The sequence below is a fragment of the Quercus lobata genome, chromosome 6 (assembly GCF_001633185.2).
Source record: "Quercus lobata isolate SW786 chromosome 6, ValleyOak3.0 Primary Assembly, whole genome shotgun sequence".
NCBI classification, from domain to species: domain Eukaryota; kingdom Viridiplantae; phylum Streptophyta; class Magnoliopsida; order Fagales; family Fagaceae; genus Quercus; species Quercus lobata.
The window spans coordinates 52722492-52748490 of NC_044909.1; the positions used below are offsets into that span (position 1 = coordinate 52722492).

The 25999-nt window shown below is 35.3% G+C and overlaps 2 protein-coding genes across 5 annotated transcripts in view; both read left to right on the plus strand.

The window, feature by feature from the left end:
• The first annotated feature begins 1859 nt into the window (after positions 1-1859).
• Positions 1860-6775, plus strand: LOC115950839 (serine acetyltransferase 2-like). The gene is made up of 10 exons (XM_031068096.1): positions 1860-2326; positions 3165-3362; positions 3453-3512; positions 3631-3726; positions 4020-4044; positions 4147-4241; positions 5280-5446; positions 5561-5634; positions 6187-6246; positions 6491-6775. Exons 1-10 carry the CDS (start codon positions 2060-2062, stop codon positions 6520-6522), a joined length of 1074 nt encoding a protein of 357 aa, XP_030923956.1. The 5' UTR covers positions 1860-2059; the 3' UTR covers positions 6523-6775.
• Positions 6776-12117: 5342 nt separating this feature from the next.
• LOC115950712 (protein GRIP-like) overlaps positions 12118-25999 on the plus strand; it is a 51906-nt gene continuing 38024 nt past the window's right edge. For 3 of the 4 annotated variants that reach the window (XM_031067947.1, XM_031067948.1, XM_031067944.1), the window contains exons 1-20: positions 12118-12285; positions 13008-13532; positions 13917-14032; positions 16376-16545; positions 16866-16959; positions 17445-17531; positions 17681-17761; positions 18431-18556; positions 19963-20071; positions 20153-20232; positions 21234-21362; positions 21455-21555; positions 22131-22264; positions 22386-22483; positions 22581-22700; positions 22825-22852; positions 22998-23056; positions 23643-23714; positions 23786-23833; positions 24152-24257. In XM_031067947.1, coding sequence (XP_030923807.1) covers positions 13046-13532; positions 13917-14032; positions 16376-16545; positions 16866-16959; positions 17445-17531; positions 17681-17761; positions 18431-18556; positions 19963-20071; positions 20153-20232; positions 21234-21362; positions 21455-21555; positions 22131-22264; positions 22386-22483; positions 22581-22700; positions 22825-22852; positions 22998-23056; positions 23643-23714; positions 23786-23833; positions 24152-24257 — 2245 coding nt within the window. In that variant the 5' untranslated portion in view covers positions 12118-12285; positions 13008-13045. Of the gene's footprint in view, positions 12286-13007; positions 13533-13916; positions 14033-16375; positions 16546-16865; positions 16960-17444; positions 17532-17680; positions 17762-18430; positions 18557-19962; positions 20072-20152; positions 20233-21233; positions 21363-21454; positions 21556-22130; positions 22265-22385; positions 22484-22580; positions 22701-22824; positions 22853-22997; positions 23057-23642; positions 23715-23785; positions 23834-24151; positions 24258-24394; positions 24454-24933; positions 25485-25999 lie in introns of those variants that run through there. The other variant, XM_031067946.1, reaches the window with a different exon arrangement.

Here is a 25999-nt window from a genome sequence, read left to right on the forward strand (position 1 = left end):
CAATGAAAGATCTGAATCCATATAATAATAACATAATTGATTCTCAAAAAAAAAAAAAAAAAAAAAAAACATAATTATTCAGGTGCCACGTTAATTAAATTCAAACCCAGTCAATTTGATTATGACAATTTTGTCTATTATGTCACTATTTGCTTACATCAAGGACAAGCGTTTACTTGAATAATTCATCACCTTTAGAATTCTAATTAAATATGGTATCCACCGAAACACAATGAATATCCAATTCTTTTTTTCTTCTCGACTCAAAAAAAAAAAAAAAAAAAAAAAAAAACTCTTGTTTTTTCCAAAGGGTTAACAATGTTAGAAAATTGACTTATTACCATCCCCCAACTTAGAAAAGTACTAAATAGAATAAGAAAAAAACATAACAGGGTTGAAAATAACTTAGGTTGATCTAGGGACGGACCCAAGTGGGGCCCAAGGGAGCCCGTCCCCTTGGGTCCAAATTTTCTTTTTAATTATAATATATTTCATTTTTGTAGTTTTGGCTATTTTTCTCAATAAGCCTAACTAGCTTCACTCGAATAGCAATTATCCAATCAAAAAAGTCAAAAACTTAACAAATATAATAAAAATATTCACAATAGTGATTGTATTTTAGCCAAAAAAAAAATCTATTTTACCACCAAAGAATTAAAAAATCATATGTTATTGGAGAAACTAAAGCTAATTTTTTTTGCAATTGCAATAAACTAGTATAAAAAGTAGTTGACTATAACAAGTTGTTAAAAATAAAATATAATATTTTATTAAGATTATAACTCTTCCTTCAATTAAAAACTCAAATTTTCTCACTTTCCTTTATTTATTTCAATGAGTTGTTTAATTATTTTAAATGAAGTGATAAAAAAAAAAAGAACATTTGATATTGGATGTATTGTTAAAGTAAGGTATAAAATAGATAAAGTGGCTTTTTGAGGTGCTAAAAGCTAAAAGTTTTAATACCACCACTATAAATGCTCTAACTTAAAAAAAAAAAAAAAAAAAAAAAAAAAAAAATCCTAACCAGCCTAGTATTAAAAAAAACCATTATTTTGTTTTAGTTTTTATCCTTGTTGGTAAATGATTGCATCTTAATATATTTAAAAACAACAATTTTGAGTATTTATAAATTTTTAATACTATATTGATGCCTATTTGGAGTTTTTTTTTTTTAATTTTTTTATTCCGGCCCCCGCTAGCTTAAAATCCTAGATCCATACCTGGGTTGATCTTGGATGCACAAACCATAGCAATATAACATAGGATTGAACTACATTTAAGGGTAAAACTTTTATTCAATGCTTCAATGTGTTAAATGGGATACAAGATTAACATGTGATCATTTTTAAACACGTGTCATGTTTGTATTATATGCAATGTAATTGCTGCAAACTAAACTGTAAATGCATTCACGTGATTGCAATGACGAATAAAACATACAATTGAAAATAATTATAATGAGGAAATATAATAATGTTTGTGTTGCATTGCATTATGCGTGTGAATATGTAAATAACAACAACAAATAAAGTCTTAATCACAAAATTTGAGATCAACTATGGAACCTCAACTAATAAGTGATTTATGTAAATAAACTGCACATGAAATTTGTCAATCATGTTAATTTTACCTTTTTTGGATAGTGGGTTTGAAAATTAAAACCTAATCTTTGACACCAAATGGTAACAAATTTGAGTTTTGGGGCTTAATTATGAGAACCCCACCATCAAGGAGGCAAAGCAAAAGGCAGCCAAGAAATAAGATACACAACAAAGGGCCCAATTTAAAAGCACCGAGCCTAATGTGAACCGTCCATAATGCATGCTTATCATGACAGTCGCAAAGTATATCATTTTCTGTCTTTTTTGGTTGAAAGTTGAGACTATAAGAAACGCAGCCGTTGAAGAAGCCATACCTCAAAATAAGGACCACTCAGTCTCACACTATCTTCAAACTCCATAAAGTCTTTTCCATGTTTCTGAGACCATAGAAGCCGTTTTTATTTTAGCTCTGCCTCTTTTTTTTTTCTTTTTCTTTTTCTTTATTTTGGTTTAACATGGCTTGTCTGAGCGATGAGAGCTGGGTTTCTCTTCCTAAAATGCTCTCAGAGCGGTTAACTCTTAGAGGTGGTGATCAAAATGAAGAGGAGGAGCTGAAAAAGACGAGCTTTGTTGAATCTAAGAGGACCCAATACCGAATAGAGAAAGTTTTTCCGGTTTATGCATTGGGGATATCCAAGCCTGAGTCTGACTCGATTGTTAATTCGGGTGACCTGATTGCTGACCCAATTTGGGACGCTGTGAAAGAAGAGGCTAAGTTGGGGGTACTACTGAGCTTTTAGTTTTAACCAATATTTCTTTTTTGTTCATTTTGTTTTTGTCTTTGTTGGGTTCTGAGTGATGGGTCTTCTATGGTTTATGGTTTAAGAAATTGGCAAAACTTAGATACCCAAATAAATTCAACTGACTAATGTAACAGAAACAGAAACAGAAACAGTATTAGTTTTTTGTTTTTGGAAGGAGAATTAAATTCAACCATATAATTCATTGGTCAATACAACCACATGGTTGAAAAAGGAACTGCACAAGGAATAGTAGTTAAGGAACTGTACCTAAAACTATGTTTTTTTTTCATTTGAAGAGAATATACAGTTTTTTTAAAGCATCAAAATTTTCAAGTTCTCTTATACAATGAACAAAATAAGCCGAATTAATGTTTGACCCTAAGAAATTTGGAGCTGTTACATTTGGTTTGAAACTTTAGTTTTATTTTTCTAAATTTTTTGTTGAGTAGGATTGGTGTTACTTTAGAAACTGACTTTTTTTAGTACAGAAAGTGATTTTTTTTAAGGTTGTCATTTGGTTATACCATCTGTTTGACTTTGGCTGGAGATATCGTTTTAGGTTGAATTTTATGGTATTTGGATAGCCTGGTTTATGTTCACCAATTTGTTTAACTAAAACATGGGTAGTGATTTTTTCAATGATGGGGTAATAGCACTGATTTGAAACTGGGTTCTCTGAAATCTTACTTATATGGCCTATAGTAAGATTTGATTCCTAATTTGATTGTAGACACACGTAGAAACATAGATAATTAGGATTTGGAACAGTGCTTTGTTTAATCCATCCTCATATATTTGTTGACACACATTACTGCAGGCAGAGAAGGAGCCGATTTTGAGTAGCTTCTTATATGCCAGTATAATGTCACATGATTGCTTAGAGCAAGCCTTGGGGTTTGTTCTTGCCAATAGACTGCAGAACCCTACACTGTTGGCAACTCAACTGATGGATATATTTTTTGATGTGATATTGCATGACACAGGTATTCAACATTCAATCCGCCTAGATATGCAGGTAACTCAATCAGGGTTCCAAAGTATATGAGTAATCTTTGTTATGGAATAGTAGAATATGTCTTAGCATCTGGAAATCTTCTTTCTACAGGCATTTAAAGATCGGGATCCTGCTTGTTTGTCATATTGCTCAGTTCTGTTGTATCTTAAGGTACTTCTAGAAAAGACCCTTATTTTGTTGCAATCATTTGTTGATCTTGGTTGTGAGCTATGTTGAGAGGAAAAGAAAAAGGTACACACTTGATGTTGTGAGCTATGTTTTATTGCAGGGATATCATTCTCTGCAAGTGCATCGAGTAGCACATGCATTGTGGAGCCAAGGACGAAAAGTATTGGCGTTGGCACTGCAAAGCCGAATCAGTGAGGTAGTTTGTACTTTCTTTGATGATACTTGATGAGTTATTTACAAACAAAGAGTAAATAAGGATACTTTCTTAACTCCATGACCTTACCCTCCACCTCATTATTGAGGAAGGAGGAAGTACCATTTGAGCTAAAGCTCACTGGCAAGAAAAATGAGTAAGAGAAAAGAAAAAGAAAAAGAAATGGATAATCTTTGATCAGCATCATCCTGTTTTAAGATTCAATCCCCCTCTCACCCCTTTATCTTATTTTCTATCTATCCTCGTTTAATTTGTCAACTGCTTTTCCTCCTCAGGTTTTTGGAGTTGACATACATCCGGGTATGTTTATTTCTACTACACTTTCTATGCTATTCAAAATTATTGAGTTTGGCAGTATTATTTAATTGTAAAGGGATTTTAAGGTTTTGCTGTTTTGGACAGCTGCAAAAATTGGAGAGGGAATATTATTGGATCATGGTACAGGTGTGGTTATTGGTGAAACTGCTGTTGTGGGAAATAGAGTTTCATTGATGCATGTAAGTCAGTTTCATTCTCTGTTGTGTTCCCATTATTTGATGGGAAGAAAGTTCAGTTATCTTTGTTGCAAGCAACCTGGTAGTTTATGAAAACACATTACTAGGTGTTCTTTTCTTTTTTCTTTTCTTTTCTTTTTTGTGTTGTTTGTTTACTTTCTAAACAATTATTTCATCAGAACTTCTTGTGAAGAATTGGGAGATAAAAGAAGGTAATATAAGCTTTAATATTTTCACATATAGAAATGTCTGTTGAATGACTTCTTGAGCATATCATGCTTGAAATGAATAGTCAAGACTTAGGTAATAACATTTTTTTATGACTAACTCAAGAATTCAATAATGCTTGAATCATTAAGAAGATCTAAATTTGGGAGTTTTTTTGCTATGAAGCAAGGAAATTATGTTGAATTTTTGTCAAGAAAATATTAAAATTTATTAACAAAGGATATGTCAGAAGTTTTGAATGCCCCAAAAATTTTAACTTTGTTCCAATTAAATTGCAATTTTTGAAATTTCCGAGTTAAAATTTCAATTTGTAACTAATTCCTAGAAAATGATCAAAATAAATCTTTGTCACATACCAGTGTATCTTCATGTGGTTGCATCAGATATATACTTTAATTTAAGTAGCTAAAAAATTTATTTGTCAAGAGCCTTATAGTTCAGTAGTATTGTTTGTTCTCCTTTATGAGGGGAACTAGAGTTCGAATTCCCCCTCCCCCTTGTTGTAACAATTCAATTATTTTATATATATGTGTGTGTGTGCGTGTGAGAAAAAAGGGCATAGCTGTGGTATACAGGAGGTATATAAGAGATACACAAAAGAAAAGAACAAAATGAAATCTTAGATTCTAAGATGAAAAAAAATCCAAGAACTACAATAAGGATACAGAAGTGAACCCCTTATGGTCCTTATCAATGGAAAGAGAGTTGAGGAATAAAGACTTCAACCCCATTACTGTGAATTCATTTGCATCAAATACTTTGGAAATTGCATTTCAAGATCAAATTATTCTTATTATAGAAAAATGTTTTCAGGGTGTAACTTTAGGAGGAACAGGGAAAGAAGTTGGTGATCGTCATCCGAAAGTAAGTGATGGTGCACTAATTGGTGCCAGTGCAACTATACTTGGGAACATAAAAATAGGTAAAGGTGCAATGGTAGCTGCTGGTTCCCTTGTGTTAAAAGATGTCCCTCCACACAGGTAGAAAATAATTTCTGATAATCAGCAGTGTAGTTCTTCTAATCATTATATTGCCATTATATTAGCTTTGTAATAAATATATAACTGATGTTTTTTTTTTTTTGGGTTCCCAAGCATGGTGGCAGGAATTCCGGCCAAAGTGATTGGATATGTAGATGAACAAGATCCGTCATTGACAATGAAGCATGGTAAGTTATTTATATGTGCAAAACTTGGATGTTTTTTTATCTTAGAAAACATGAGCAACCTCATTTAAACAATTATATTATCAGACAGCTCCAATTATCTGTTTCAATGCTTGTCCTAGAATCTGGAAGTCCTATTGTTGAAGACTAGTTGCTTCGTGCTAAACAAACTTAAAGGAACCTTTAATTACCTTTCTCACTAAAAAAAAGAAAATCTTTATCAAGGAATTAGATTGGTACGAAAACCTCACCTGGTCCAAAAGATTGACTTCATAAGTATTTCTAATTCTTCTAAAGCAATATATTTGTGTCCCATGTTTGATTCTGAGAGGTATAGAAACAATTTCCGTCAATAAAGTGGCTATTGCATCCATTTTTGAATGGATAATACATGAATGTCCTGCTTTAATAACCTTGGCTTTCTAATTTTTTTGTTGTCAGATTTAACATTTTCTATGTGAAAAAAGATGGGCTAATTTTACTTTTTTAATTTTTTTTATTTATAATATGTACCTGTCCTGTATCATTTATTATTATGCTTGTTGCTATGTGCAGATGCTACCAAAGATTTTTTCGAACATGTTGCTGATAATTTTAAGGATGGAAGATCAACTGGTTAGTACTCCTTACTGTAGTTTCTTAGTTCTGAAGAAACTTCAAATCTAAAGTAGACAATTTCAAATTGTAGACTTTTTCTTTTCATGTGTCCTCTGATTTGGTTTTATGCTAATAAAACAATGGTGACACTCCTATAATGGGTTTGGCTTACCTCCAATGTTATCTTGTATTGGAGGCAGGCACAAAATGTGTGTGCCTTTTCTCAAAATGTATTATTAAATTATTGTGTATGATTTTTCAGGAGGGCAGGAGTCAGGATCGGGAAAGAAATGATGGAAGCACTTAAGAGATGTGGCTAGGCGTAAATGTCATTTGCCAATGGCAATGCAATTCATGGTCTGCGAAGAAGCAGGGGGACAGGGACAAGGGTTTATCATTTCCAGAATGTTAGATACAAACAAAATATAATGCTCCTATAACTTTGAAATGCGATGAGCAATTTGTAGTCCATTGTAATTTATGCTGACACATTGTTCAGGTTCCCAATATTGCAAAATTTACATATCTGAAAGTGAAGTTTCTTTTATCCTCCCCCACCAACTTCCTTCTGTTAAAATAGGGCTGTTTGTTACCGTTGTTTAAACAACAGTTTTTAATATTTAAACAATATTACATGTATTTTTACGCACTTTTTCACCTATACGTATTTCTAAAAAATACAAACAACGTTACTAGAACAACATTACCAAATGGTAAAGCACCTGGCATTCAATTCTTGTTTCTCATGCATAAAATCAGGGAGAACTAGAAGTTTCAGATGCATGTAAAACAAACCATGCCAATAGCTTTCAGATCAGATTAGAGAAAATAAACTTGATATGCTCCATGGTCAAACTTCAAATTGCGTTTATGAAAGTGATGTGTACCAGAATCCTTAAATTAACAGTTAGCATCTTATGTGGGGATAAAGGGTGACCAAAGTCACCAATGACCAAATGATTCTAAATGGCTCCTGTAATTTAGGGAGTGGATCCCACCTGTCTTCATAAATTATGCTTTTATTTTCTTTTATAGATGTGGATGGAGATTTGAATCGAGGCATTACAATTGAAAACACCAAAAAATGATAATTGAGTTATAAAAATATGCTAATTGAACTATAAGATTCTTAATGTAGGGTTAAGGGCCCAAATCATATATTAGGTCTTGGGTCTATGCCGAGAGCATGAGCAATCCGAGGAGGAGCACATAGTAATGAATGATTCAGACTCAGGATTTAGTGAGCAAGATACGAATGGAAAGTTAGTTTGAGGAGGAATAACTCCTTGGATACGATAAGTACAATTCAGATATGTATTCCAACAATTAAGGTGACCTTCCAAGAAGCTCCATTGATAGAGACGTGCATCATGAATATACGAAAAAGAGGGGAATCTAAAAATATCTAAGGGAAAGTTACTACCACCGCATTAAATGCACTACATCTACTTTTCTGACCGCATTTATGTGGAGAAAACCCCTGAACAGTGCTGCCTTGGCCACCACAACTCATAGAGAGCCAAAGAGGATGTCTGATGGGACAGATACTCAAGTAAGGGCTTAAATGACCAATAAGTGTAGGTTCAAGATGATCTGAAGGGAACTATATAACGTAAGGGACCTTCCATGAGGAAAGGATCGGAAATTAGAAAGAGAACACTGTAGCAATCTAAATTGTTTTTGTGCCCAATTGTGATCAATTTATAAAAGTGTGACCTCCTCGGACTGTAAGTCCATTGATATCATAATCTCTTATTTGTGTTTGATTGTCATTTAATTCAGTACTAGCTGTTGTCCAACTCATTAAGGTCTAGTTCTTTAACCCACTCTCTACAAATTTATTGTACTGGGCTCATTGGGCCAAGATCTCATACATCTTGGGCTTGGGCTGCGAAACGGGTCCCTACACTTAGCATAAATTATGCTGTTAGGAATATATATATATATATATATATATATAAAGATCATTTGTCCCACCTTGTATTTCAATTTATGCTCCACCAATCACAACTTGACATGTGTTTAACTTTTTTTTTAAAAAAAAGGAACTTTGATTATTTTATAAGGGAAGTCAAACAAATTACATGGCAAGTTGTGATTGATAGAGAATAAAGTTAAACACACAAAGTGGAATAGATAATTTTTATTCTAAAGTAACCATGAAACTTATTGGCAAAGCTGCTAATTCATATATTAATGGAGATAGGTTTAATTTCATGATAAAGATTTGTGTTTTATGAACTAAAAAGATAAAAATGATGTCATGTTGATTAAAATTAGTTACGGTTTTTTATTTGTTCAAATGAGATTTAAAACCAAGTGATAGTATATGTAGACATAACTCGTGAAAAATAAAATCTTCAACATGAATTGGACAAAAGAAGAGGATTGACCATCGTGGGTTCTTTTTTGGACAGTACCCAGGCCCAAATGATGATAAGGATCTTAGGCCTCCAAAGAAATAATGTCTAATAGGTGGTGGATTGGGCTTGGTTCACTGCAGCTATATTGGGCTTATTACAAACTGAAAGTTCAAAAACGTGTATAAACACCCTTGAACGTTTAGACCCCCAAATTACAACTTAACCAATTCAAGCAATATGTCAAACAACTAGTGTGCGGAAACTTAACATATGCTATAATATGAAATTGGTATAAACTATCTAAGCCAAAACAAAACACAATCCACAGCAGATAATAAAAAGGCAAAGATAAAGAGGAAGGAAGATGCAAACACAAAGAAAACACGCGATGTGTTATCGAAGAGGAAACCGAAACCCTCGGCGTAAAACCTCTCCGCCGCCCTCCAAGTGGTAAACAATCCACTAGAAAATACAGTTGGGATACATGGACAACAATAGACCCTCCAAGCCTAATCTACCCAGTGCACCTAAGCCCTCCAAGCTTCTTGCTCCAACGAGGTTGCGCTGAACCTTTTTATTTTCTAGCTTCCCGGATTCCGCTACTAGACCGTAGCATCAACCAATGAAGATTGGTTCCTTCCTAACTGCTTCCCAGAAATCCAAACAGCTGTCTCACAGTGAAGATGATGGTGAGAATCAGGTTTGGTATAATGCCTCTCAAGGATTTGACAATGGAGAGGAAAAGAGTTGAGGAATTTGAAGAGACTCTAAGGTATAGATTGTGGGTGAATCAATCTTGTTTTTCTTTAGGGTTTCTCTCTCAAAATTCTCTCTGGAAGCTTTCTCACAATCGTGGGTAAAAGGGGTATTTATACTGTAGTGGGAGAGAAATGTGAAACGTCAGATTTTACAAAACAGGGGTGGCTCGCGGCTTGACCTCGCGGCTTGACCAAGTTGCGAGATCCAGTCGCGAGATAACCGTATGGCCAGTTGTCCTGTTTTGTCCTGTAGTGCTCCAGCTAGCATGATTGTTCATCTTCCAGCATGCTTGGCACGTGTGCTGCGTCTGGCGGCTTGCAGCCGCGAGTCACCCGCGAGGACCAGCCGCGAGTCTCTATTTTCTTGCACACTTTTGAGCAATCTTCACTCTATCTCACTCACTACCCTTACATCAAACCCACCTAAATACAGGGTTACTAAATGCTGAATTACAAGCAAATTTGGCACGGAATAAAGCCAATTAGATGGTTGAATAAATTCAACCTTACACAAACCAATTTGTGTACAAGACATGGGTCCTACAAAACATAAACATTTATGCATGCAAACATATATGTATTGTAAAATAAGTGGCTGAAGAACAGTAAAAGAATTATTAAGAAAATGCAAGTAAGAACATCAGGGATCCTCAGAAAATAGAGTGATAAGTCATTATATTATGTTTTTAAGTACATTGGTCCCTTTTTCTCACTGGGATATGCCATGAGGTCCAAATAAGTTTAAAAGTCACAGACTTGGATAGCTCTTTCTAGGCTTCCAAGACTTGTGATGTTTGAATCCCCTTGAATCCAAGTGTATTCTCAAGCACTTGTTACATGATCCTTTACAATACCTTCCTTTTCTCTTTATTTTTCTGAAGCTTAATGAGTCTCTCTAATGCTCTTTTTGCTCTAATTGATAGTTGTTGAATGCCTTTTATTGATGACTTAATCCTCCTTTTTATAGTACATTTTTAGGGTTTTTGGTATATCATTGATTCCTTTCTTTTGCTGTCCTAGGTACCAAAACCAATGTTGTGTCAGCAACATTGGTGGCTGGTCTTTTCCTTATTTTCTCATTGCATTCTTCTTTTGAGGTTACCTTCCAAAAAGTTCCCAGCTGACCTTCATCTTATGGGGGGTCCTGATGGGGCTGACTTCCATTCCTTTTCCCAAAGTTTCTAAAGAGACTTTTCAAAGCCCCTTTTTAAGTCCTTTTTCTTCAAATACGTAGATTTCTCCCTGTCATGTTGAAAGATTCTAACCACCTTATTTCATAGTTCACCTTCCTACTTTTCCCGAGGTACTAGGCTCCCTTCATTAGGTGCTGATTCCTAAGTCACCAACTGTTTCCAAAGCTTTTCTTCTGAGTTATGGGCGGCTGATGGGACATGACTTTCTTTGTTCCTTGTGCCTATGGGTATGCCTCCTTGAGCTGTTCAAATCCTATCTGATTCTTTCTTGCACTTCTTGATGATCCCCTCCCTGGCTTTGACAGTTCCAAGGTATCTTGGTCTAGTCCCTTTCTTCTCCTTGGGCTCCCTGGGAGTTCCTTTTACAGAGGGCCAAGCCCAAACTTCCTTTGCCTATCTCTCTCTCTCTCTTCCTAAGGCCCAGGGCTTACCCATTCATGAGCTTGGGCTTCCTTTTGCCCATTCTAAATGGGTCTTGGCTCATGGATTGGGCTTTCCTCATTTTTGAGGGCCCATTTGCTTTGGATCTTGATACTTGTAACATTTTGATCCTCAACAACCATTCACCAATTCATAGTCCCCAAAAGGTTAATACGTAGAACTCAAAAGAAATTGGACCCTTGTAATTTCAAACTTTTTATCTAATAGGAGATATGATATAATTTGAACTTATAAAGTCTTTTTCATAATATTATTTTCACCATTAATTAAGATACTACTAGGTTTTCCCATCAAAAAAAAGAAAAAAAAAAAAGAAAAAAGAAAAAGAAGAAGAAGATACATTTAGGTTTTTTTTTTTTTTTTTTTTTTTTTCATTTTTATTTTTTTATGTAGGTGACATTCAATCTTAGGTTCCTTATTTGACAACAAACTGTATTAATCTTTCTTCTTTTTATTAGACCCTTTTTTTTTTTTTTTAATATATATAAAATCAAATTTCCTTTTAAATTATTAGGCTACACACGCTAGAGACCTGAGCTCTCCTTCCAAAAATTTCTCATCTTTTTTTATTTGTTGATGAATAGAAAAATTTTATTAGCAACAAAAAAACAAACTACAAAAGAACAGAGTCCTCAACAAGAGCAAACTCCAAACAAGCAGGACACCAACCAACGCCAAACCTCCCAAAATTTCTCCTAGTTATAATGCAAGACAATTGCATAATAAAGTTAAATAGATTTCACCATAAAATTATGAGTAATGCTAGGATCATAACTTGCTCCTGTAACAAGTCATGAATGATGAGGTTGTGGATTCACCACTTTTACTCCACCACTCACAATTTGCTACATAAACAAATTGTAACAAAAATTATGGTCTTAAAATTACTCTCAAATCATGCATCACTAATTGGAACGAGCAGTGGGCCGAGTAGCCTGCTTCGGCCCTTTTGGTCAAAACAGGTAAAGAAAGTAAGCACTTAAATAAAATGGAGCCCCAAAAAGAAAAAAAGGAAAAATAAAAAAGAAAAATGAAAAATGAAGCATAGAAAATTACTAAAAAACCCTTGGAAAACTGGCGTATTCCGGAGTCGGAACCATATTGATTTCTCAGCTAGTCTCTCTCCCCTTGGCCCTGACTCTCTTTGTTAATTAAAAAAAAAAAAAAAAAAACACAGCAGCAGCAGGTACAAGGGCCCCCCCAAAACGACGTCGTCTCCCATTTCCAATTCTAACACCGACGAATCGAAGATCTCACTCCCTCCAAATTTGATAGATCCCCCAAACTTCCCATTATAGAAAGGTACATGCACACTCATTGCCAAACCCTTCGATCTTACTCCTTATTTTTATCACAATTCCAATTAATTTTACTTATCAGTATAATTGTCAAGTGTTTCTAATTTTCCGTGATTTTTGAATCTCGGATCTGACAGATTTTTTTTTTTAAAATGAGAATTCTCTAATAATGAGATCCACTTAAATTATTGTTACTATTAACTAAAATTTGCAAACCTATGAAATTTGTGGCATATTGATGCTTGGCGTAATTGTATCATAATTCTGTGAATTTGAGCTTGTATCAGTAATAACTCTAGTTTGAAATTTCCTAGTCGGTCCAAAATTGATGGAGTAGTGTGGTTCTTACTAGTCTATTTGTCTTGCTTAGCTTCGATTGCGTTTAGGTAGTAAAAAGTTATAACTTTGTGGCACCATCTTGGATGTGTTATGTGTAATATCAATGTTTAGTGGGGAGATAGTTGATCATCTATCGTTACATTGTACGAAAAGGTCATTGAGCTTTTGTTTGGTTGGAGGAATTGGGTTGGCAAACATTCTTTGGATATTTGGAACTTAGTCCCTTTATGTTTGATGTGGACATTGTGTGGAGGGAATGGAAGCGCCACACTTTTTTCAGAGCACTTCTGTAAATGATTCCTCTATGTACATTGAGTAGTCTTTTTTATGAATAATATTTGATTACGTAATGTTTAGCTCCTTTTCATAAGTTGTGTGATGTTGCAGGTGATGTGGACAGAAGAGTGAAACTGAATAGTGCATAGATGGAAGCGGAAGGAGGTGATACCGCTGGAGTGCTGGAATTGGAAAGTCATGCTTTTGATGATTTAAAATCTGAGAAACAGTTGCCTGACACAAATTACGTGAGCAATGGAAATATTGCTGTGGAAAATGGGTTGCCTGAGGATGTCAACCCAAGTTCGGATGATTCTCATGATCAGTTCGTTCAAATGGTTACCGAGCTGAAGTTTCAGAATGAATTCTTGAAGTCCCAATTTGAGGATTTGAAAAATAGTCAATCAGAATGTAGTGTGTCTAATCAACAGACAAAGGCAGATGAGAGTCATGAGACCGAAGGTGGGGAATCTGAAGATGTGAAAGAACTTCGTGAAAGGATAGAATCTTTGAAGAGAGAACTTTTGGAGGAAAAACAGACTAGGAATGCAGCAGAGGAGGCTTTGAAGCATCTTACAGTGGCATACTCAGAAGCAGATGCAAAAGCCCAAGAGCTCTCTGCAAAGCTTGCTGAAGGTCAGATTTTTATCTGTTCGAACTCTTTCATCTGTGTTATAAGATTTGTTTAAGTATATAAGTTGGCAAACCGTGGAGCAGATATATATATTTACATTTTTTTTAATACTAGAAATTCACCCTCTATTTATTTATTTTTAAGAAATCAATTAATAAAACAGAATCTCTACATTATATCTTTGCAACCAGTTCTGCATCTTAAAAAAAAAAAAAAAAAAAAAAAATTTAGCTGTAGAGTGGAGGCTGAGGACTTTTTATTTTATTTTATTTGGTGGGCATTTTGAAAGAGAAAATCTGTAGTTTCATCTTTCACCAAAGTCACAGTGTCATCTTTATAGAACCTTTTATCTTAGTCTGAATGCATAGCATCATTTCATTACATAGCTCAACAGAAGTTGGATCAAGAAATAAAAGACCGTGAAGAGAAGTACTCCGAACTTGACTCAAAATTTAGCAGGCTTCACAAACGAGCAAAACAACGGATACAAGATGTTCAAAAGGTAAATTGCCTTTTGGTCTTTCTGCCTTGGTTTGCAACTTCATGATACTGTTCATCTTGCCATGTTTTAGGATGAACTTGTTCTGACGCACATTAATTGTTAAATGTAAAGCTTCTAAGCCAGTTCTTTGATTTTCTCTGCTTTTCCCATATTTGGAATGCTTGTATCTTTTTGAATGCTTGTGACTGGTTTCCATATTCAGACACATTATCTTTGAGAGGTTTTTAGTAAAGCACATCCTTGAAATAATGCCCTCTAATATGACTTTGCCCTTAAAACTGCATCTTTTTGGGGACCGTATCTCCTGTGATATTTTCAGATAATTATATTATTGTGGTGTCTTTATTAAATATCCTATGTGAGTTCCAAAAGTTTCCATAGAAATAATGCTATTGTTAGAGCGTGTCAGCTTTTGTGCCTGTCCTTTTTAATGGGCAGTGCACTTTGTGTCTCCTGATTTGGTAAAATGCTGGTTCACCATTCACAGAACCTTGACGGGCACCTTTATATTGTCAAAGGTCCTGTTGTAGACTTAAAATTTAAAGAAGTAAAAAAACCTTATGCTTTGACAGGAAATATTACTAGAAAAAAATCTTCCGTTGAAATTTATTGAGGTTTTACTTACATTGATGTAACCAGTGAAAAATTTAGGTTTATGTTAGTATCTCTCTGCTGTGGAATTTTTTTTTTCCTGGAATAGTTCTTGTGGGGTGACTCTAAGGCACATTTGTTGGGTTGGGATAAGGTGTGTATGCCTATTGCTAATGGCGGTTTGGGTATTAGGAAATTGACCACGTTCAATAAAGCCTTACTAGGAAAGTGGCTTTGGTGTTTTGGGATCGAAGAGAATAGGCTTTGGAGGAGGGTGGTAGCTTTGAAATTTGGCGAAGAATGGGGGGGATGGACCTCTAAGTTGGGAAGGGGTGTTCATGGGTGTGATTTGTGTAGAAGTATCTGGATGGGCTAGGAAGTGTTTAGCAAAAATGTCTAGTTTAAGGTTGGGGTGGGGGATAGAGTGAAATTCTGAACAGACAGGTGGTGTGGAGATCTTCCTCTCCATTTGGCTTTTCCGGTCTTGTACAATTTTGCTGCAAACAGAGAGACTTCCGTAGAATCATCTTTGATATGTCAAGGAGTGGGGGATAGGAGAACTTGGGATGTTCGTTTCATTCGGGGTCCTAATGATTGGGAGGCAGATGTGGTGGATGATTTCTTTCGATTCTTGGCATCCAATTTACCTTTAGTGACTAATGGTGATTGTATGAGATGGAAGTTGACAAAGAACGGGGATTTTACTATCCACTCGTATTATCATAAGTTACGTGGTTCTTCTTTTATTGTTTTTCCATAGAAAGGTATTTGGAAGGTTAAGGCACCCCAGCGTGTCTCTTTCTTTGTTTGGACAGCCGCATGGGATAGGATTCTCACGGGAGATAACTTGCGGCTTAGGGGCTTTGACTTCGTTGACTGGTGTATTATGTGTCGTTGTTGTGGGGAGAGAGTGGATTATTTGTTGTTACATTGTGGAAAGGCTTATCAGTTGTGGTGCTTTGTCTTTAGAATTTTTGGGATTTCATGGGTCCCATCATGTACGGTGTCAAATTTTCTTTTTGGTTGGTGGAATTGGTTGGGGAAGCATTCATCTCACATTTGGAATTTAGTTCCATTGTGTTTGATGTGGTGTATTTGGAGGGAACGCAATCGGCGGACGTTTGAGGATTTGGATAGATCCGATGACCAACTGCTTGCTATGTTTTCTGGTTCCCTTTTTGATTGGGCTAGGGCTTGGGGGCTCATATTTAGTGATTCTCTTCCTTTATTCCTTAGCTCTCTTCTTCTTTGTAATTAGTGTTTTTTTTTATGTTTTTGCTTGTCCATCTTTTTTTGTACTTCTGATATGCTGGTGCTACTTTGCATTTAGCAGTTTTTTGAATATGCATCTTTCTTACCTATCAAAAATATATATATATATATATATATATATATATATATATATTTCATTAAAACAGATAGACCCATTGTAAACGGATATAGAGGATTTAGAGTTCATGCATTTATTTATTTTTGTCATGGCCATTTTTGGAGTGACATGTATGGGTGATTTTATAATAATGCATTTGAGCTGAAACTGATAATTGTCACTAAGTTGCCTCACTTGAAAAAAATGAACACAGAACTTAGAGAAAAGCTTAAAGAATATATATATATATATATATATATATATAGATACACACACTACATTGAATACTATATTCCTCTTCTTTTATTTAAAGTAGTAAAAGAAATTATCATATTTTGCCCGAAATTAAGTGACATGTGTTATTTGGAGATTGTCAATTTCAGGAAAAAGATGATCTTGAGGTCCGGTTTCGTGAAGTGAGTGAAACAGCTGAGCGAGCATCATCGCAACAGTCAGCATTGCAACAAGAGCTGGAGCGGACACGGCAACAAGCAAATGATGCATTAAAAGCAATGGATGCAGAGAGACAACAATTGAGGAGTACAAACAATAAGTAAAATCCCTAACTATGTATTAAGTTGAGAAACTTGTGCATGTTTGTATATTTTTGCAGGTGGGTTGGGTACATTTGTGGGTGTGGTGATACATTTGATGGGAGAAACAATAGCATCATTTGTTTTTTTTGCATCATAGATCTGTTTTTCCGTTAACCACCCCCACTCCTTCCAAAAAAAAAAAGTTTCTTGTAAATGGAAATTAATTGAAGTTTTGTACCATAAGCTCAAGTCTTTCCGCAGTTCCATAAAGCAGTATCAAAATTTGAGAATTTATATTTACAGTCCTGTTTTCATTCTTCTCATGATTGAAATCTAGACTCCGAGACACCATTGAGGAATTGCGGCGTTCATTGGAACCAAAAGAAAGTGCTCTTGAGGCCTTTCAACAGTCACTAATGGAGAAGGAGCAGGTATGCAGATCTTTAACAAGGCTGGCTTTTGGCTTTCAAAACTTTGCTTTGATGCTTATAGAATCCCCTGTTTTTTCATGCACGTGGAGATACCTACCCTGTTTATGGATGTTATGCTTGTATACCTTGGTTACTGTTCTTGTTTTGGCCAAATAATGGATCTTCTGAGGGTATAACCTCAATTTTATACTTTAGATGTTCAAGTGCTTTATAAAATATACTGCCTCCGTATTAAGATTTAATTTTTATTGCATCAATATATTTTGACCAAGCGTACAATTCTTGGTGACTTTACAGAAAACTTCTGTTAATGACAATTGAATCACCATACATAACAAAGTGTTTTGACCGGCTTTTGTATCTCTTTGACTTGATTTGATATATTATTGTTTCGCTCTTCCATGTTGAAAATTTTCTAGCATTGATATGCCTTTGCTGTCTTAATTGTTGCTTGTGATGGTGAATCTTAACTTGCTTATATTTAGATGTTGGAAGACATGCGGGGATTGTTTCAAGCTGCAGATGAAAAAAGGCAAGCTTCAATAGCTGAGCTCTCTGCTAAACATCAGAAGGTAAATTTGCATTCAGATGGCTAAACATTAAGAACTTTTATTGTTACTCATCCCAAAAAAAAAAACATTGAGAATTTTTTGTTTTTTCTTTACTGCTCCATTCAACATTTTTTGCCCTAGCTTCAGAACTGTCCTCTGTTTTTCTTTAGAATTTGGAGAGTTTGGAAGCTCAACTTGCTGATGCGCTATCTGATAGAAGCAAAGCTACTGAAACTATTTCTTCACTACAGGTAGGAGTTATTCAAATGAGGTTCATTCTATTATTGACTCATGTTGAGTAAAAGAGAAGCGGCAGTGTAGTGAATTATTTTCTTGTTCTGCAATGCGCTCTAGCTCAAATGGCCCCTCCTTCCCTATAACAATAAGATAGGGGTGAGGTTGTAGTTGTTTTTTTGTTGCATGAACGTCTTGCTAAACTGCTAGAGATATGAGTCAAATTTTTTTTAATAGGTAATAAAAATTTTATTCATAAAGGCTACTTCATTCAACAAGAATGAAGTAGCTAAAAAATATATACAAAAGCACAAAAGAAAGAAAACTATGTACAAATAAGAAGGGAATCTAAGAACAACGGAACGGAATCAGTAGAAGTGAATCCCCAAGAACAAGACCAATCAAAGAACATCCCCGTAAATAATTCTATGAGCTGATCCACTGAATGCTCCTAATATGACACTCTTCTAATTAGGATGACATTTTTTTTTTTTTTTGGGTGTGTGTGCGCGCTTGCGTGCATGCATGTGTAAGGGTATCAACAAAATGGAAATAGTATAGGGCATTGCTTGTTTTAAATTGTAATTTCTTTAACTCAATAGCATATTTTTATAGCTTAGTGCTGTTGAATTTCTTAAAAAAATTCACATGTTGAGTTGGACTAAGTGTTGAAGACATATTACCAGGTGCTAATTGCAGAGAAAGAGTCTAAGATTGCAGAGATGGATGCAGCTTCAACTGGTGAGGCAGCGCGGTTTAGAGCTTCTGTGGAAAGTGTAAAGGGAGAGCTTGCTCACCTGAAACATGAGCATGTATGAATCAAACATTCAGAATGAGTAAAATTTATCTTCTTCAAATGACGTTGATGGTCTTTGTGATGTGAATATTATTATTCCTTCCGCCCATGTTGTTGGTCTCTATTTCTTTTTGGGATGCCCAGAAATGTCTTCTTTGATTTTTGAAATGTTAGTGAACACAATAATGAAGAATCAAGAGTTTGTTTGGTTATAGTTTTTAAAATGTGTTTCCACCACTTAAAAACAAAAAAATATTGTGTCCCACATAAAAAGCCTTTTTTGGTGTATATGGGTTTTTAGACAACACCTTTTAGATGTGTTCAAGATTAGGTTTTTGTTTTCTAAAAGGGGAGGTGGCTTTTATGGTTAATTTTAGGTCTCCCTCTCCCTCTCTCTCTCTCTCCGTCTCCTTCATTAGCCATTGTCTATTGGATGATAATGGCTGTGTGGAAGAGAATTAGGTATGGCTTCAGTGATGGCCATGTGTACTGGCTTTGCTGATGGATGTGTGCAATTCGTCTTGAGATGAACTCAGTCTAGTTATAATTATCGATTTGGTTCAGTGGTTTCCATGAGGTGGCTTTCTAGTGTTCTCAATGGCGGCACAGTATATAGTTGGCTCCAGTTGTTGACGCCCAGCAAGCCTTGCCCTGGTGTTCGACAAAGTCTTGTTTTTGTTATTATGGCGTTCGATTGGGGTTTTTGCTATCTGGACCTTGATGGAGGTGGGATATTGGGGTTTGCCAATTGGTTTTTGTGGGATTGGGGGGTTGTGTACCACTGTGGATGGTGGCTCTTATGGGTGGATTGTGATGGTGACTTTGAGGTGGTGTTGCTGGTTTGTGGAAATATGCTTTACCATGGATGGTTGCTCTTGTGTTTGATTATTGCTGGTTGTGCACCAACAAATTTTTTTTAGAGGCTTTTTTACCAAACAAGTTTTTTTGGTTTTGCTTATCTCAAAAAAAATTAATAATAATAAAATTTTCCAACACATTTTTGTTTTAAAAACATCCAAAAAAAAAAAAGGTTTACTTTTAAATAAATTCTTTAGAATTGCTACCAAACAGCCTCCAATATTGAGGTTTATATAAAGAGGGTAATTTTAGAAACTTGTATCTTTTGAAAGAAAATGATTAGATTATGTTCCTTTCAATAGTTGAGAAGTTGGATTTACTCAACAGGACCAATAATACAGGATGGAGTATTTATTAGCTGAACACAAGTTCTGGGTTTCCCTTTGTGCTTCTTTAGGATGGGGTGGGCTTCCTAAAATGAAAAGAATTAGAAGAAAGGATACTACATGGCAATTTATTTCAGGACAAAACTTTGTGAAGTTGTTATGACTATCTCATTTATATAGCTAGAGACATGCATATGTATTTCTTTTCTACGCTCATATGGCATTTATTGTTATTCAGGACAAAGAAAAGGAGAGCTGGGAAGCTGCCTCCCAGGCACTTAAGACTAAACTGGAACTTGCTGAGAGTAATTGCATACGTGCTGAAATTGAAGTTGCAAAAATGAGAAGTATATTTGCATCCATTATTTTCCTTTTATCAGATTACCCATATATGTGAAGTGAATGTTCATGCTTTTCTTATTGGGCAGGCCAGCTGGAATCTGATGTGTCTGCACAAGCCCAGATCCTAAATGCTAAAGATGCAGAATTAGTGGCTGCCAAAAAGGAGGTATCAATTTATTCTTATTTCCCTCCATGATTTCTGAACTCATTCTTAATGTGTGTGTGTGTGAGAGAGAGAGAGGATGAAATATAGCTCCAATGCTGCAGGTAAGGAAATGAATAACGATATGTTTTACATCTTTATTGTTCAAAATGTTTTTCATTTTACCTTTATATGTCTGTGATGACTGATGAGGGCCCAATTATTTTAATCTTAAAGGCATGTTCTTTTTCTCTTGGCCATTGAGTCACAATTCCCTGAAATTTGCATATGCAATGCAGATTTTGGGGTATGCTCTGGCCTGCCAACTGCTGGAAAGTATTCCGGTGCAATGCAGATTTTGGGGTATGCTCTGGCCTGCCAACTGCTGGAAAGTATTCCGGTGCTTATGATACAGGAAAGTATTCCTGTATCATAAGCACCGGTTCCAGAGGACAATAGTTGTATGTCTCATTGATATTGTGCTTTAACAGAAGTAGAATAAGTATTGATGCATTGGGAGTATGGCTCTACACCATTTATATATTGGTGCTACAGTTCCTTGCATATCCAACTTCCATTAGCTACTGGCTAAAGGCACTTGTTACTACCATTGGTTTAAAAAATTTAAAGAAACTAGTCTCTTTTACTGGGGCCTTGAAATAGTGATACACCCAACCCTCTACCTTCTGATAAGTGGCATTTTTTACTTCTATTCTTGTTAGGAGTTGGCAATGTACATTTTTTGGAGAAAGATACTGACAGAAATTTTTATTCTTGCATTGGATTCCTGGATCTCATCTTGGGAAATTGTTCACCTAGTTATCAAATTGGTGGTTTTGGGTTGTATGTTCAGCAAACCAGGAACCTTTCCCCACCAGAGACAATTTACACACGTAGTCACACACGTGTGCTGATGATAGTATTCTTGCTTAGCTACCCTGTGAAATTACTACTCAATTTTGTGAAGCGTCATAGCTTTAAATATTCTCTTATTTATAGCCTGACCTCTATATAAATCTTTGCAGATCAGCCGCCTTGAAAGTGAATTTTCTTCCTACAAGGTTCGCGCTCATGCACTTCTCCAAAAAAAGGATGCAGAGCTAGCTGCAGCTAAAGACTCTGAACAGCTTAAAGTTCTTGAGGAAGCACTAAAAGTATGTGGTTATACTTTTATCTAATAATATGAAGTAAAGACTGGATCATTATAGACATATGTTAAAATCACTGGCATTTGTTGATCCTGTAGGAGGCTGAAAAAGAAGTATTATCTGTATCTGCAGAAAGGGATAGGGTCCTTCAAAATCTTCAGGATGCCTTGGCTAATCATGATAAAGAACTCAAAGAAAGGTGCTGATACTGTCTTGCCGGCTCTTTTTTTTTTTTTTTTTGGGGGGGGGGGTGGTGATGGTGTGGTCATTAGTTCAGTTTATTTCTTTATATGGGAAACTTTCCTTACTTTTTTACCTACAGTTTGGTTTACTTATATATAAATAAATAAATAAAACTCTCCTTACTTTATCTGCTGATAATGCTGGTATAAAATATTTTCCTAAGCATGAAATAAATGATGAGCAATTGATCCAAAGCTGACTAAATTTTACATTAGCTGTCAACCTACCTCAACTCTCCTCCTTTTTGGGGGCTTGGGACCAACTGTGAACAAAATATATGACACTAAGCACAGACTCAAGCAGAGTTAAATGATGAATAGATGATGTGTGAGAAAGATATGCATGTTTTCGCTAGTCAGGCTGTTACTTTTATTGTGATTAGAACTTTTATTAATTTATATGTTATATTCGTTTCAGAACTCCCACATTTGAAAATTTTAATTTACCAGTATTTTTTGCTTAAAATATATTGAATTTTGGTTTACGTACTAAGAAGTCTGATTTGACTCTTCAATTACATATTTATTCCAGAGAGTTGGTCCTTGACAATGCCAAGCAGCAGATCAAGAGCTTAGAAATAAAGCTGGATTCTGCTAATGCTAGCCACCAATCAGATAAGGAAACATGGGAAATGAACCTTCAAAATATAGAAGAAACATGGCGAAGTAAGACATCCATGCTAAGTCAAATAAAGATGATTCTTACCATCTTTTCCTTCCTTTTCTCCAATCCATAGAAATATGGATACCAGTTAAGTATTCAAAAAGGTTATACTTAATTTTACAGTCAGATGTGAGGGACTGAAGGCTCAAAATGAAGCATCGTCTGGACAGGATGTACAAAAAGAATTGGATGAGCTCAAATTACGTTATAAAAGATTGAAGGTACCTTATATCTTGTATCTTGTTGCATTTGGGCTTGGATTAATTGTCAGTATATTTATATTTTTGTTCTTGTGTTAATTGGGTGCATAACTTGTAGGAAGAGCATGATACATTTCGTGATCTTGCTGATCGAATGATTGAGGAGAAGGACAAAGAAATCTATAAACTTCTTGATGACAATAAGGATCTTCATCAATCTTTAGAATCAAGACCACCTGTCCGTTTCCTTCTTTTGTCTTCTTAAAATATTTGTTAAATTTCACCTGATATTCTTAATACTTCCCATGACTTAGGTTTTAATATTTTAGTCCTTGGCCTGACAATGTGATTAATAATCTCAGGTTGATCACAATGGAAATCACTACACAGGTATGAACCCATTCCTGCTACCACTTGTCAGCATCTGTATTAGTTAAATATAAGTTGAAAGCTTTTCTCAATCTATAACAAATTTAACCCTTGGGGTAGCTGGTGAGGTTTTAACATATCCTTTTTCTCTAACTGGTATTATCAGCCATGCAAAAGCAGGATGCACAGAATTTAAGCACTTCTGCAGCAGAACAGCAGATTCTGGTATAAACATTTCTCTCAAAAAATCTGTTCTCATTTAAAATGTACTTTGTTGAGTCTCCAAATGCATTTATTATGACAATTTAGCAGGTAGCCAATTATATCATAGAGCTGCAATTTTTAACCAGCTCTGATGGAAAAATTTATGTGCCTGAAGAAGTGAGCTGGTGTAGATAAAGTCCACACAAACTAGAAATATTTATTTATTTTGTCACCAGTTTGTATGCTAATCTTGTGTTCTTTACATTTTCCCTCAACTTTCCTGCTTCCACCTAGGCTTTATATCTTGATGAACTTTTGTATTCATTAGTTAATTGAAGATTTTGTGGATAATGTTCAAGTAGCTGTTGTTTATGCTTTTGAATAATGATGGATATCACAATAGCCTTTGTTTAAAAAAAAAAAAAACTGTATCACTATAGTTCTCCAATGAAGATGGACAATTTCCTGGGAAACTTGTATCAAATACACAAAGTTCTCTTTAATATGAATGGATGCTTGCTAATTGGTACATCTTTAGAATAATTTGTTTCATGCATTGCATGCAAGTAGAATTTTGGTTGATGGTGATTTTTCTTTTGAAATTCAGCTTTTGGCAAGGCAGCAAGCTCAGAGAGAGGAAGAGCTAGCACAATCACAACGGCATATTTTAGCACTTCAAGTATGTCAGATGAAATCTAAATTAATGGTTTTTTTCTCCCAGTTTTGTTTCTGATTTTCGTTTCAATTCAGGAGGAAATTGAAGAGCTTGAACGTGAGAATCGTCTCCATAGCCAACAGGTATACAGTTGTCTGAATTTTTGCAGATTCAGTTGTTTGTGTATTTAATGACAGCAAAGAAATGCTGGCTACCAAGAAACATTTTTATGAGACTAGTGCAGCTGAAATGAAAATGTGAGGTTGATAAAATGGAAGTACAGGATTATTACATGTCTATGAATATATGTAGGGAAGTTGAAAAAAAAAAAAAAAAAAAAAAAAAAAGAAGTGTTTTCCATGCGTGCAATTTTGCCTTCTTTCTTCTTTATTCGGAAGTGGGGGGAGGGGAGCAGAGCTTCTCATTAGTTTATAATAGAAGTTTGAACATAATGAGTGCAGGAAGCCATGCTGAAGACTGAGCTTCGCAACATGGAAAGAATGCAGAAGAGGGAAGGGGTAGATATGACGTATTTGAAAAATGTTATCTTAAAGCTTCTTGAAACAGGTATCTCTTCTGAAGATTAGCTGTTATAATCACGAAAGTAATTTTTGAATTTTATTCACTTTTGCTGATGAAAGTATGTATGTTGGTGATGCCAGAAAACTTGGTAGTTTTAATTATAATTATTTTTGCCATAACAGGTGAAGTGGAGGCGCTACTACCTGTGATTGGAATGCTGCTTCAATTTAGTCCTGAAGAGGTAAAATTCTCAGTTTGTATTAGATGCTCCAGTTTTATAGGGTATTCTGATTTAAGTCACGGTCTCTATTTTATTTTGTATAATGAAATAAGTCATGGTAAGCTGCCCCTTAACATAGTATAGTATGTAAATATGAATGCCTGGCTAGTAGGCAAAGATGGTAGCCTAGGGCCATAAAATAGCATTATGAGTAATCATTCCAAACCTGTCAATCCACTATGTTTCCTTGGAAGAAAACTTGCATAAAACTTCAGAAGTGCATTTAGATAAGATGAGCAAGTACCTATTTGTTGACCTTTTTGAAGTCATGTATGTCTTTTCTGACATGGTTTCAAGCTGTGATGCTGCAGTGCCGTTCAGTACATTATTCTAGGATGTGTTCAAGCATATATTAGAAATTGCTCTCTTAAAAGTGGCAATGAGGTTCAGTACAGTATCTTCAACCATCTGTTAATTACTGCATGTTGCATGCAAATGCAGATTCACAAGTGTCAGCAAGCATACCGTGCCTCTACAGATGTTCCACCAAGCCCAGCAAGCGATGGTCCAGGATCCCGTTCTCTTTTCTCAAGATTCTCATTTTCTTAAAAGTGGATAATAAGTAAGTATTCTTTTATTGCATGAGGATTATCTGCTACTGCAACTCAGCAGCAATGGTGTTAGCTGCTCACTGCAGGTGTGGTCTCAATATATCTTGTATTCTTTTTGTAAAAACGCTACATTGGTTCGTGAAAAGGTTCAGATATTGTAAAGAATGATTAAAAGAGAGCATGATATACCTCAATATCAAGAGGGAGGAGAAACATTTTGGCAGTATTCAGTTACTCTTCCTGGAAGAGTTGCATGCAGCCACACAAGCCCTTTTTTATTTATTTATTTTCTTTTTTCCCAGTTTTTTTTTTCTTTTTTACAATTCAATGTAGAGTATATGTAAGAATTATATCATGGAGAAACAAGAAGGCAATTTCCAACGAGGTTTCTGTCAATACCAATGGAATAAGGTCAATAGCAATTTACAATAATTTTTACAATTCATGTACTTATTTATTTGACCCCTTTCTTTATAGTTATTATTTGAGTCTTCTTTTATTGTTGTCATCATTGTGATTTGTATCATTCAACGAACGGCCTCGTGGGTTGGTGGGTGAAAGATAAGTTACGGAGCTCATGGTATTAAGTCATACACGTCATGACATTAGCCAATTTCGTCAAAAGCTAGTAGGCTTGAGCCATTTATACTACAAGGTTTATTTATATTTAGAGTCATTATAAGTTTCAACTTTCAATTTTAAAATTCCTCTGAAATCTTTGGCTGGTACCTGCAGTGGACTCGTTAAGATTCAGGAGGCGGTGTTTATGGCTTCCAAGAGAATGGAAACTAATGTGCAGCCTGGGTCACAAGCCTTAGCTATCCATAAGGAAAACTTAGGGCTCACATGCTTGTGAGAGACACGTTCTATAGGATGGGCGCAGCACATATCGTTTCATATAAATTGATCAGTGTGGTGAATCTGGTGATTAAAAAAGCATGAGGGAGCTTTGATCT